This window comes from Aquila chrysaetos, chromosome 10, assembly GCF_900496995.4.
Source record: "Aquila chrysaetos chrysaetos chromosome 10, bAquChr1.4, whole genome shotgun sequence".
Classification (NCBI taxonomy): domain Eukaryota; kingdom Metazoa; phylum Chordata; class Aves; order Accipitriformes; family Accipitridae; genus Aquila; species Aquila chrysaetos.
The window spans coordinates 21,054,610-21,066,828 of NC_044013.1; the positions used below are offsets into that span (position 1 = coordinate 21,054,610).

The 12,219-nt window shown below is 36.7% G+C and overlaps 1 protein-coding gene across 3 annotated transcripts in view; it reads left to right on the forward strand.

The window, feature by feature from the left end:
• FARSB (phenylalanyl-tRNA synthetase subunit beta) overlaps positions 1-12,219 on the forward strand; it is a 41,040-nt gene that overhangs the window by 12,481 nt on the left and 16,340 nt on the right. For 2 of the 3 annotated variants that reach the window (XM_030028232.1, XM_041126732.1), the window contains exons 14-16: positions 2,550-2,642; positions 4,783-4,900; positions 11,649-11,801. In XM_030028232.1, the coding sequence (XP_029884092.1) occupies positions 2,550-2,642; positions 4,783-4,900; positions 11,649-11,801 (364 nt within the window). The remainder of the gene's footprint in view (positions 1-2,549; positions 2,643-4,782; positions 4,901-11,648; positions 11,802-12,219) is intronic. The other variant, XM_030028233.1, reaches the window with a different exon arrangement.

Below are 12,219 nucleotides of genomic sequence, written 5' to 3' on the forward strand. Positions count from 1 at the left end.
TATTTCTCTTTTTAGTATTGTGACTTTCTCATGATTCCTTGCATTAGATACCAAGCTGATATGTAGTTATGCAGTCAGCAAAGAGTTTATTTTAAGAATACCTGTAAAAAAGTTACAATGCATGCTAAGGGGACACAAATTCCTCTGTAAATTTCACCACAGGTGTTTTGTTTTGGTTTGGTTTTTTTGCATGGAAGAACAAATAAAAAAAGAGTAATTGTTGTTACTGGTTGCAGGTATTATTCATATTATTTGTTACAGCCATGCCAGTAGTCTTTTACCAAGAATCAGGACTCTGCAGCAGCATGTTCCACTCCAGTACTAACAGCTGGCATAATTTCTAATACTGAAATTTTGCAGCAGGGTTGTTTTGTTGAAATAAAATGTTTAGTAGGCCATCTTTGTGATGGCCACTTGTTCATACCCCTTTGCCATCATTGTGAACTGGATCAGAGAACCTGATCTACTACTATTTAAAAAAAAAAAAAAGTTAAGTACACCCCTGTGCCCTCCAAATGTATGTGGTAACTGTCCATACATGGAGACTGGCATAGTCAGCTACTGAAAATACACTATACATTTTAGAAAATCCTTTCTGTTGCAAGATCTGCTCAAAGCCTTTGCCTTAAAGTGCAATTTGTGGGCATTTTAGCATATGGGGAGCTACCATCACATATTCTATTAAAACCTCTGCGGAATTTCTCAACCTTTTCCTGAACTTAAAACTTGCTAGATGGTCAGAAGTATACATCCCTGAAAGTACACAACCTTTTAAGAGGCAGCTATCTGATCACAGATCATTTTTTGATAACTTACTCAAAGATTTTAAGATACAGTGATGCAGGCTCCTAAAACACTTCCACACATTTGGAAAGTTCAGGTATTGCAACCAAAGTTAGTAATCCAAATGGATTGAATAAAATTTTAACACCTTCAGATTTCATGGAGCTTCAAAAGCAAAATTTGGACTAATTCTAAAGCCTGAAAAATATATTCCAGTTTTAATATTTTGTTATTAACTCAATTAAGTAACCAGGACAATAACTAGTATTACTTCCTGCATTGCTAGTATTTGACAAAGATACTCAGACTACCTGTGGTAGTACCGTGTTGGGAAAATAATATGTATAACATGGTGAAGCTTTTACAGATTTTCCTTATTCATTAATAAATATAATTCAATTTTTTTAGCACTGAATAGGTAATATGCTTAAAAACATTGAATATATTACATCACTACAACTGAGGACCCTTATGAACTGCAACAGCAGAATTTTGTTAGATCACACAGTATATCATGGTATCACATTACATATTCGTATTTCTGCTGTGGCATGATGAAACCCACAGTCTGCTGTGTCACCAACACGGTATCAAAAGACCAATGTGAGGCCTATGACTGTGACAAATACCATTTAGGCTACAACATTCTGTAGCCCAGTGTTACAGGACAAACACTGCTTATGTATTTGTGCATACAATCTGTTTCTTGGTTTGAGCCCCAAATTATACTTTTACACAATAACATTGCTTTCTATGAGGAGCTCCAATGTAGCCAAAATGCATTTAGTTAAATCACGGTAACATACCATAGTTTAACTGTTAAACTGTGTTTAACTGTTTTAACACAGTTTTCTCCTCCTAAGGTCAGCATTCATTTAAGATTTTTTTTTTATTATTTAATAATCCACTTTTTCAGATGGTATCATCTGCTCATTTTCCTCACGTTTGGTCTATCAACACACTTTTTGGAGTGCTGCCAGTGCAAAGGGAACACCTCTGGAAGACTGCAGTACACTAGCAAATCCTCAATTACATGCCCAGTCTGCTATTGGTTTCTTTAATACATTAATAAAGCTATAAATTCTGGAAATCTGTAGTGTGGATCTTATCAGTAGCATCTGTTGCTGTATGTGCACAGACATCATCTGAGCCTGATAAAGTGCATGTGTATTGCTTTACTGAGCAGCTTAAAAATACACCTTGAGAATAAGGGCTTTAAAAATACTCCAACTCAAAAAAAAATGGAAAAACAATGAACTATGAGAATCTTATGCAGCTGTGAAAATTGCAGGCTTGGCCATACGACCTATTTTTCATAGACAGTACTTTACTTTCTGTAAGTAGCCCCCAAGGGATTGTTTTCTTTGTGAGAAAGCTCACATACCAGTCCCTTTACAAGTGCTATTTTCAGAATAAAATACTTTACCCACTGCAAGTCAGGGGGCAGAATCTGAGCCTCTGTTTTTAAAACAGATGACAGCAATCCATGACAGAAGCCTAAACAAACATTTGCTTTTTTTTTTTTTTTTTAACTAGCTTTATTTTTGTTAGTAATTAACATTTGTAGATAAACCAGTTTGCCTACTTAGTCTTAAGACTGGGACTTAGTTTTTATTATAAGTAGGTGTTGCACATGAGAGCATAATATTATGGGGCCTTGGAGCAAGTGCTACAATTGCATTGTTCATTCTTGATATCAAATTTTATTATTGGCTTACTGTCTTTTAACTACTTGACCTTGCTGGTTTTTTGTTTCCTCTTCTCAGTGTTCTCAAGAAGACATAGCAGATAAACTTGGCATGGATATCTCTGCAACAAAAGCAGTGCGCATAGCAAACCCCAAAACTGCAGAATTTCAGGTGAGATAATACTGGTCAAATTTTGAGAGCAACATTGTCACAGATTCTATATTTAAAGAGGAGAGAAAGGAACCAACAGGAAATTAAATTTATAAACTATAGAGCTACTTTTCCTGCATTGAAGAGGATGCGCAGATTTATGTGCCAAACTTGGTAATCGTTGTCTTCTGTTACTCCTTCACTGAGAAATACCTTATTCAGTGTGAAATACTACTAGCTTTTCAATAACGTAAAATACCATGCTCTGTATGACAGCAAGTGGCAAAATTGAGCTGTATTATTACAGAAAATCCCAGATGATTGATCAACTCCCGCATTTAGAAAAGCCATTGAATATAAGTGGAACTACTAGACCTGGCAACCTCTAAACTTCGTGAGCTCTGGATATGTTTCTTTAAAAATTATTAACTATTATTACTCTTCCTTTTTTTTTTTAAATTGTTTTGCTCTTTAAGTATTTTAATACCCATTTCTAGCTCATTTCATCTTCGCTAGAGCAGAGAGTGAGAGCTCAAGTACAGTATTGTCAGCAATTCTGAAAATACCTGAAAGTGTACCTGTAGTTTTTGTATTTCATTTAGAGAGTGTTTTTTTAAAAAGATGCTTTCTTTACTTTACAGGGAAGGTAAATTTAGAGGCTTTTTTTGTTTCTAACCTAAGAAATACAAAGGTAAACACTCTTTAGAAAGGTTTAGAAAAGTTTCACCAGTTTGTGGGTATTAGTGTTTTGTGATTTGTTGTTTTTTTCCCCTCAAGATCTTCTTCAGTAAGTCTGATTTCTCTGAGCATCTAGAATACCTTTCTGGATCTTATCCCTAATGCTAAAAACAGTCTTCTGCTGCTTTGAGACTGAAGAACAGAATTTTGGGTTACCTTCATGTATTTTCTGTTCTATTTGGTACCATAAATAAGCAGTCATGCAAGACACTGCTGTAATCTGTTTAGGCTATTATCACCTGGCATGGTGATTACAACTGAGCAATACAGAATGTACCACAAACAAACAATACTGAGTGTGAACAAAAAGAGAAAAAGTGGCAGCCCCTCTAGCCAGATACAATTTCAGATTCCTGTTCTTCAAAGACTGCAGGCCTTTGCAGTAGCAATGCTGCTAAGCTGTTATATTATTGGCTGAACATTCCTTGTGGCAAAAATAGCCTCAGTCTTTTAAAATCTGTAGGCCTCCCTGAAAATTGGGAAGGATTACTCTTTGTGATGCACTATAAACTTTCAGCTTTAGATGTTAACTGTGACGGCATTCTCAGGATGGCTTTTTCCCCATCCCCTATTCTCTGCTGGGAAGACAAGGGCAGGATGATGCCAGGGACCCTATTCCAGCTGAGTGTGCAGCTGGAACTCTTTATTGGTTAGGAAAAGGTAAATAGACAGAAATGCTGCATGACCAATGATAAGAAGTAGCTGTGGCTGAGCACATGGTAACTTTTTACCTGCAGTCAAGCAGCAGAGAGTCACTCCCATCCCTTTTCCATTAGATTTACTGAATCAGACTCTTCCAGTTAGAAAAAAAAATTTTAAAATGGTGCACTTCTAAGGAAGTATTTGAATGGAGAACACAGGAAATATATGTGAATGTATCTGTAAGAACAGTAATATGATTGCATCTTGCTTGATTCTTTGCATACATTTTCTATGTATTTCATGTTGTCCACAACTGCAATCTGAATATATCTGTTTCTGTTACTTAGGTTCTGCCTATATCATTGACTGATATCAGGAGGTATCAAGATAATATTTCAGATAGCACTTAATATTTCCAAAATAACACTTAATACCTTTTGCATAAGTGAGATTAAATTTATGGGAATTTTTTTGCACTCCTTTCTATATTATTTGTTTTTCTATCCTGCGCTGTAGCTCAAGCATCTGTGAAACGATACCTATTCTTAAGCTCACATACATGCTCTTTCAGAAAATGCAGTATAAAGAACATGCAGAGAATGTACATTTTCAAGTTTAATAATTTTAAAGCAAAGATGCATAAACAGAAGAGATAAGTGCAGTATTTACACCTGACTACTTTTAAACTCTTGTTACAAATGAGCAAAACAAAAAATTAAGAAACCTAACGTTATCTATTTTGGAAGGTATTTCACTTGCAGCATCCATGTTTGTCCTGCAGGTGGCACGTACAACCCTCCTTCCCGGGCTACTGAAAACTATTGCTGCTAACCGAAAGATGCCCTTGCCTCTCAAACTCTTTGAGATTTCTGACATTGTAGTAAAAGATCCTAATACAGGTAAGAGAAGGTTCCTCAAAATCTTTGATAATGGAAATATGTTTACATACAAAATAGTAATAGTAAGTAAATCTGTATTTCTTTGAAAACATAATAGTCATTACATACTACATAGGTTTATTTATGTGTATAGCACAAGAGTTCAGAGACTGGCATAACAGGCTACATTTTAGAGTGCCTAGAGATATGGTTCCATTTTAAATGCTCTCACAAAAGTGCAAGTAGGTATGTTGCAAATATTTTTAGGCATCTGAATATCCCTTAAAATCTGTTAAGAATACTGCAAGACTGCAAGGATAAATGCAAGACAATTTTGCACCAAAAAACCCTGCTCTAAATTGCTTATGTTGATGCACCCATTTTTACTTGCTCTTAATCTAGTGCTCCTTTGTATTCTTATCAGGGGTGTAACTCATGAGAGAAACTACCTGCTGGTAATGTTACCAAGTGGCACAAACCTTGGAAAGTAGTAAATATCGAAGGCATGCTGCTATTACAGTACTAGAGCCTGCTTAAACTGTTGCAGTCTCAAAGATGTGCAGTGCTGTGCCAACTGAAAAGCAGTATGTCTCAAGCCTGGGAATAGCAGGTTGTATTTGCAGACAGATTCTATTCTGGACAGCTGTAATTCAGAGGAAAATTTTGGGGTCAGTGTGTCTCAACATGAATCCATTTTCCATCTTTCCATCTTCTTTAAACACGATTGCTTGTATTTGTTCTCCAAAATTATCTTCTGGAAAACTGACAACCACTATGAAGAAATAGATTGGTAGCACAGATACAGGGTAAAGAATGGAGCAAGTCTGTGTATAAAAATGTATACTTAAATAAAAAGCCCGACAGTATAAAATTTCCTCTGTCATCTATAAAAAGATTTTCCTTATCTTTCCACTTCATCCAACTATGCTAAGAAAGCATGGCTGCCTTTGAATTGTTCTGTGACCTTAATTGTTTTACATGAAACAGCCAAAGCAGCTAGTTCACTTTTCAAAAGCTTCAGTGAAATCCTTCCTGTGTTTTGGGGCCTCTTTGCACTGATTTCACTTTACAGGATCAAAATTTCAAATTATCTTTTTATCTAGAAAAATGTATCAAAGTAAAATGAACTGTAAAAATGGATTTTAAAATGTTAAAATTTTTTTTTAAATTTATTGATTCATTTCTTTCTATATGGTGTATTAGGGGAAAAGGAGTGCACAAGCTACAGCTTTTGGGAAAAGTGCGCGTACACTGAGTTACAACTCTGAATGAAGTTTTGCCTCAGTGAAAAAGGCTGACATTACTTTAAATTCAGCAGCAGAAATGGTTCTGTTGTTTTATTATCTGGTTTCAGATTTTAGTGGTTGTGTTTAAGGTATCTGGGATCTGCAAAACAAAGGTTTATATAAAGCATAAACAAAATGGCAAGTAAATTGCTTTGGTGATGAATTTAATTTGTAGATTACTTTTTTTTAAAAAAAAAAAAGAAAAGAAAAAAAGCCTTGCCAAGCAAAATAAGCAGTTTTAGCAAACCATGTAGACTTTTTTTTATTAAATACAGACAGTTTGGTGCTGCAGCTCATTCCTTGTTGGGCATGCAGTTAGCTAGAATGCAAAAAACATGGTACAGATGGCAGAATAGCATCAGCATTCTTCAGAACTAAGAGTGGGGCTATTTATCTTGGACTAAGGAGTCCGTTTATTCTGATTTATAAAATTTGCAAGTGAAATTGTTACTTTTATTTTGTGTGTGTTAATTGTAGCTCTTGAAAGCTTTCATTTATGTGGATGGCTGCTTAACAGTTTTATAAAGACTGATTTTGTAGTGTACTTCATATTGATGGGAATCATTGCAATAGATGAAATAATGATGAATAAAGACTTCTGAGGCAGCAGGTTTGTGCCCTATGCTCTTGGGCAGCCCTCTCACAGGTTGAGCACTTGCAGACTGTAAACAGTATCTGAAATTGTTTTTAATGTTGTGTTTAGTACAACTACTGTCTTTCCCAAATTTACTTCCAAAATTAAACTTGCCTGATAAACAGTTTGAAAGGGGCGGGGAGAAAGAAATAACTGGTAACTCTGCAACCACTGAAAAATGTGGGGTTGTCCTCTCACATATGGAATGAGATTTCCTGCAGAACGCTTATGTCATCAGACTGACTAATTTAATTTTATTATTTCATGATTTTGGCATGCAGGATTTCCAATTAATAATTTAAAAAGTATGGGTCAAAGAGTACTGACATTAACTGTATTTGAAATGGCATCTTGTAGTCATTCATGTGTGAATGAACCTAGCTCTTTCAAACACACTGGTTTTTAATAAAATACCTTCTTACACAGAACTCATGCTTACCAAGGTGAACCGAACATATTTTTCTTCAGACATATCTGGCAGAAAGGTTTGATGTACTAAATTAGCAAAACATGTGCCAGATTTAATACAAATAAATGGAACCAAATCTGAGCAGAAAAGTTTCTTCTCAAGGCAGGAGGAAATGTGCTTATTTTGAATATGTTACACAGCATCTGTGTGGTTAACTTGTAACACTAGCTAGTCACTTCTGGTAGGATAGTTACACTAGTTCAGCATATAAATCATCACTTTATACCACCAGTCCTAATGAAGAATACCCTTTCTCTCCCTTACCACAGCAAAATAAATTAATCCGTTAGAAAATCACCTCTGACCAGTTATCTTGGAGAGTCTGGCAAACTTATGGTAGCACACATTTCGGCACAATTTACACATTTGTGAGTAGAGCTGCTGCCATATTTTGAAGCATTTTCCCAAACTGTCTGGAAGTGTTGGTTATATGCAGAAAATAGTTCTGGATTTTTGTGAGGCTAAGATACAAGTTTAAATGAGCAGGTGCCCCCTTTCAGTTCACCAAGTCATTTTTCTGAAGCATCTCTAATCTGGAAGAGGGCAGCGTACAACACTGCTTTATCTTCCTCTGCACTCTTTTGGCTCACATATTCCTAACCAGCTGCCCATCCTTTGGATTGTTTTTCAGCAGCATCCCCAGGAAGTGCTTTGAAGTCTCAGAAATATATATGTGTGTGTATATATATATAATTTAGGTTGACATATTTGGCAGGCTCATTTAAAAAATAGAAATGTTTCATGGCATGACACAAGAGATCTCTTAAGTGAGTTATAAAGAACTGAAGCATTTCTAACATCCACCAGCTTTTGCCTACAGTTCCTAAATCTTTCTTTTTTTCTTCCTGTCGCCTATAGTGAATGAACTTCTTGTGTTGTAATACAACTTTGTAAAGGATTAACTTTTATAACACAGCTTTTTTGAATGCTTGAAAATGCATCCTTTCCTTTACCAAGGATTTCTACAGTTGAAAACACTAGGTATAAAAATTGTTTTGTATGTTTATTTCTCATGATTTAGTTAAGAATAGTGATCTGAAGACACCATTGATTATCTGAATAATAATGAAATTAAAATTCAGATAGTTGTCACAAATTCTGCTAGCATAATGACTCACAGAAAAAAAAGGAAATCATGCTACTGAATGTCTAGCCCAAAGAACGTGTTGTCTTAGGGAAGGGCAAAACATTTTCTTCTTTTCTGTTGCTCAATAGAACATGAAAATAAGTTATCCACCATTCATGACTGTATTACTGATTAGTATCTTAGTAGAGCTGGGAAGCAGAGATAGATATGATGGGACTGAACAGCCAGCGTGCGCAGACCAGAAATCAGATGTTGGATTTATTGCTATTTTCTCTGTAGCCTTTACTTTTCTGTGTTGCCATTTTAACTTCAGGATTGGATTCTCCAGCATTATTTAACACTGCAAATTATTACAATGACAGGAAAAAGATCCTGAGTGACAAATGCAGACTTACTGCCACAGTAAGTTCAGCTTTCAGTGACTGATGAAAGAACTTACAGCTGTATTGCCAAGTTGCTGCCCTAGAAGTTTTGAATGACTCTTGGCTCAAAAAGGCTGTGCTCTCATCTTTTGTGTAGGCTCTTGCTCCTGCATTTTGCAGTCCTTTTTAATCCATGCGTTTCTAGTCACTTAGTAAATTTTTTCCCATTTAGTTTTTGACAGATATTTTATTACTAAATGGTTAGTTGGAGCAAATAAACAAGATATAAATTTAATTTGAAATAATCTCTAATTTCTTATGTGGTAGATATTAACAGTTCAGGGAACACTCAGTGAGTGCTAAAGTTTCTGCTTGTATTTAAGCTCACTGTACATCAAGCACAAAGATCATCTATGGCGGGTCAGACCAAAGGCTCGTTTAGCCCAATAACCTGTCTGTAACACTAGCTAAAAGTGGTTGACAAGGGAAAAGCACAAGACCGGGTACACATATATAATACTTCCAGAGTGCTCCCTTGTTCTCCGGCCACGAGTAGCTCAGGGATTTCCCAACTCAAATATGGTTCTTTGTCTGTAGTAAGTAATAAATTTATCTCCTCTGAACTTCCTCTGTGTCCTCAGAGCCATGTAAACTTCTAGCATTCACAAAATCCTGTGGTGAAGAAGTTTCACTACTTAATTCCATGCTGCCTGAAGAACCCACTCCTTTTCTTGTTTTGAGCTTAGCTCCTGTTATTTTGATGTCCCTTATTTCTTGTATTGAATGCAGCAGCAAACAATTGATGCCTGTAGAAAAGAACTGTCTCTTGACGTCTGAGGTGCTTAGTTCTGATACTTATATCCAGAACTATGTCGAAGTACAGTTCAGACCACAGGTGCAGCTGTAACTGCCATGAAGTCACTAACCATATAGGGATCTTTAACCACACTTTCTATGAGCAGTATGCAGTGCAGTGCCTTTTTTCCTGGGAACACTAAGTCCAGCTGAGATGTTTCATGACCAGAGGTCCCGACATGCTCAGCATGAACACAGGTTGACTGTGTAAAGAACTTAATTTACCCTGGCATATACCCGATTTCATGTGCCTTTCTTTTGGGTAGTTTCTGGAAAGAAATATGAAATCCCTACACATACAACTATGTCACATGGTGCTGCCCTACCTTAACCTGCAGACCAGACAGATTTGCTCTTTTTACTCATTCCTTCTTCATTCCTTGACCACTGAAGAAATTCTTACTCCCTCTTTCACCTCAAACATTACAAGTATTTATAGATTAGAAGGATTTTTGTTTGTGGTTTTTTTGTATTAAAGGGAATGCAGTTGCTGTCAGTAAATACATTTCCTCCCTATATCTAATCACAGTTAAGTGGAAGAGAAAGATGAGAATGTCCATCTAGACATGAGCAACTAGGAGACTACAGAAGCCAGAGGACTCTCTAGAAAGGGAAGAAATCTGTGCGTGAAAATCTGGCTGTAACTTGTTGCACTATGTGTCAGTGTTACGAAGCAGTGCAGTACGGAAGGAGATCAGCTGATGACTCGCAGTCCATGCTATATGCATGTAAGCTGTCCTTTTGACTAGTTCTAGTCTGATGATGTATGCTGAATGCCCTTGAGTGGTTGTAGCTATTCAGGTGCCCTTCTGAACACCTGTTCTGACAGAATTGCAGGTGAAAGGAGTCTGGTTTATATGCTGCAGGATTGCTTTACAGTGTGAACAGAAGCACAGTAAGTGGGGATGATCAGGAGATTTCCTTCAGAAGTGCAGGTCTGGTCCAAACTGAAATGCAATGTATATACTTAACATGCTGGCAAAGCATATGAATGTCTAGAAGAAGAGGACAGTCACATAAAGAGTCCTTCCCTGGTTTCAGCAAACTTTGCCCTTGTATACGCCAACCTTGCTGAACACATGCTTGCACTTTAACCTTGAGAAGGTAAAGACCTGAAGGCAATAAACGAGTACCACATTAATCAGTATTTTGAATTTCACTGCTACTAATTGGCAGCTGCGACAATAGACTTGTTACTCTATTCCTAGATTGTTCCTCTCAAAAAGTGAAAATGTTGAAACCCATAATTGGTAAAGCTTTGAAGTAGGCCACAGTAGTCCTAGAGAGTGCAATGGTGTAGCCTACGGGTACAAGTATAACAACATGCTACCACATACTCATTTTTAAAGTTTAAAAAAGAAAAACATATTTTGATTAAATCAATAATGTAAGAAAAGTTAGAGCAGGGAGAAGGCAGGGTTTTGACTTAAGGAACTGTCCAAAGTGGGAGACACTTGCGTCACAGTCTTGAGTTTGTGCAATGTAGCACATTTTTCATAGTCACTTGGTTGCGGGGATGTCCAAGATGATCATGAAAAGCATCAGTTGTGATTTGGAAACCTGGGTGAATTTAGATCTTTTCATAGATCATCATGCTAATGTTATTACTCATTTCAAGTTGTGGGCTAGTTGTTTTGTACTGGTAGTTATTCTGCAGCTGAGTTCTATAAATATTTAGCTTTCCCACCAGCATCACAAGTTTCTTGATGCTTACTGAGTATTTACATTTTGGCTAGTCTGTTTTTAATTTCTTTAACACTTAACTGTATGCTTGGTACCTGTCACTGTGTAGAAGATGCTTGTATGTAACAACCCTGTTTCCTGCCCAAGGCACAGGACCTTCTTTCTTTACATTTCTTTCTTTACATTTCTGACTGTGAGAGTCCAGTGGGTTAAAGAAATCCCATTATTTCCTCAGATTATATGGCAGGTGTGTCAGAGAAGCCATTTTACATACTCATTTCTCCTTTCAGCCACAAGTGCCTCATAGTACGGCAGCAGGAAACTGATATAAAAGGCAAGGTTGAAAGTGTGATAAAGTTTCCCAGATAACATAATTGTTTCCTTCTTCTTCAGATGTAGGTGCAAGAAACTACAGGCATTTCTGTGCAGTTTATTACAATAAGAGCCCAGGGTTTGAGATTATCCATGGTTTGCTGGACAGGGTCATGCAGCTTCTTGAAGTACCACCAAATGAAGAGAATGGCTACACAATCAAGGCAACTGAAGGTAAGGAAGACAGAGCTGCAGCATACAGCAGAGGTTGTTCTGGAGCTCAAATGTTCTCCTACAATCTGAGGTGAATTTTTGGTTGTTCTCAGCAGTAGGCGCTAAGGATTAATATTATTATATATGCTATCATACTGCGGTATGATGAAATGATAATGAAAAGGCATTAACTGCATTCACTGATTGTAAAATGGGATTGCTGTCTTTCTGTGAGCTATTCTGAGTAGTTTTACATAAATTGTGAGTTGACAGCTTTTTAAGGAGACTTACAGTAAAGCATATGCCATGAGCTTCATGGACTGTTCATAATGAATTAATCTGCTGATTGCAAGGGTAAGTAGGAATTCACTGAATTGATGAGTATACCAGATACCCACTGTATTCTCTTTGGCCAACAGTGCCTGGAAAAGACAACCTG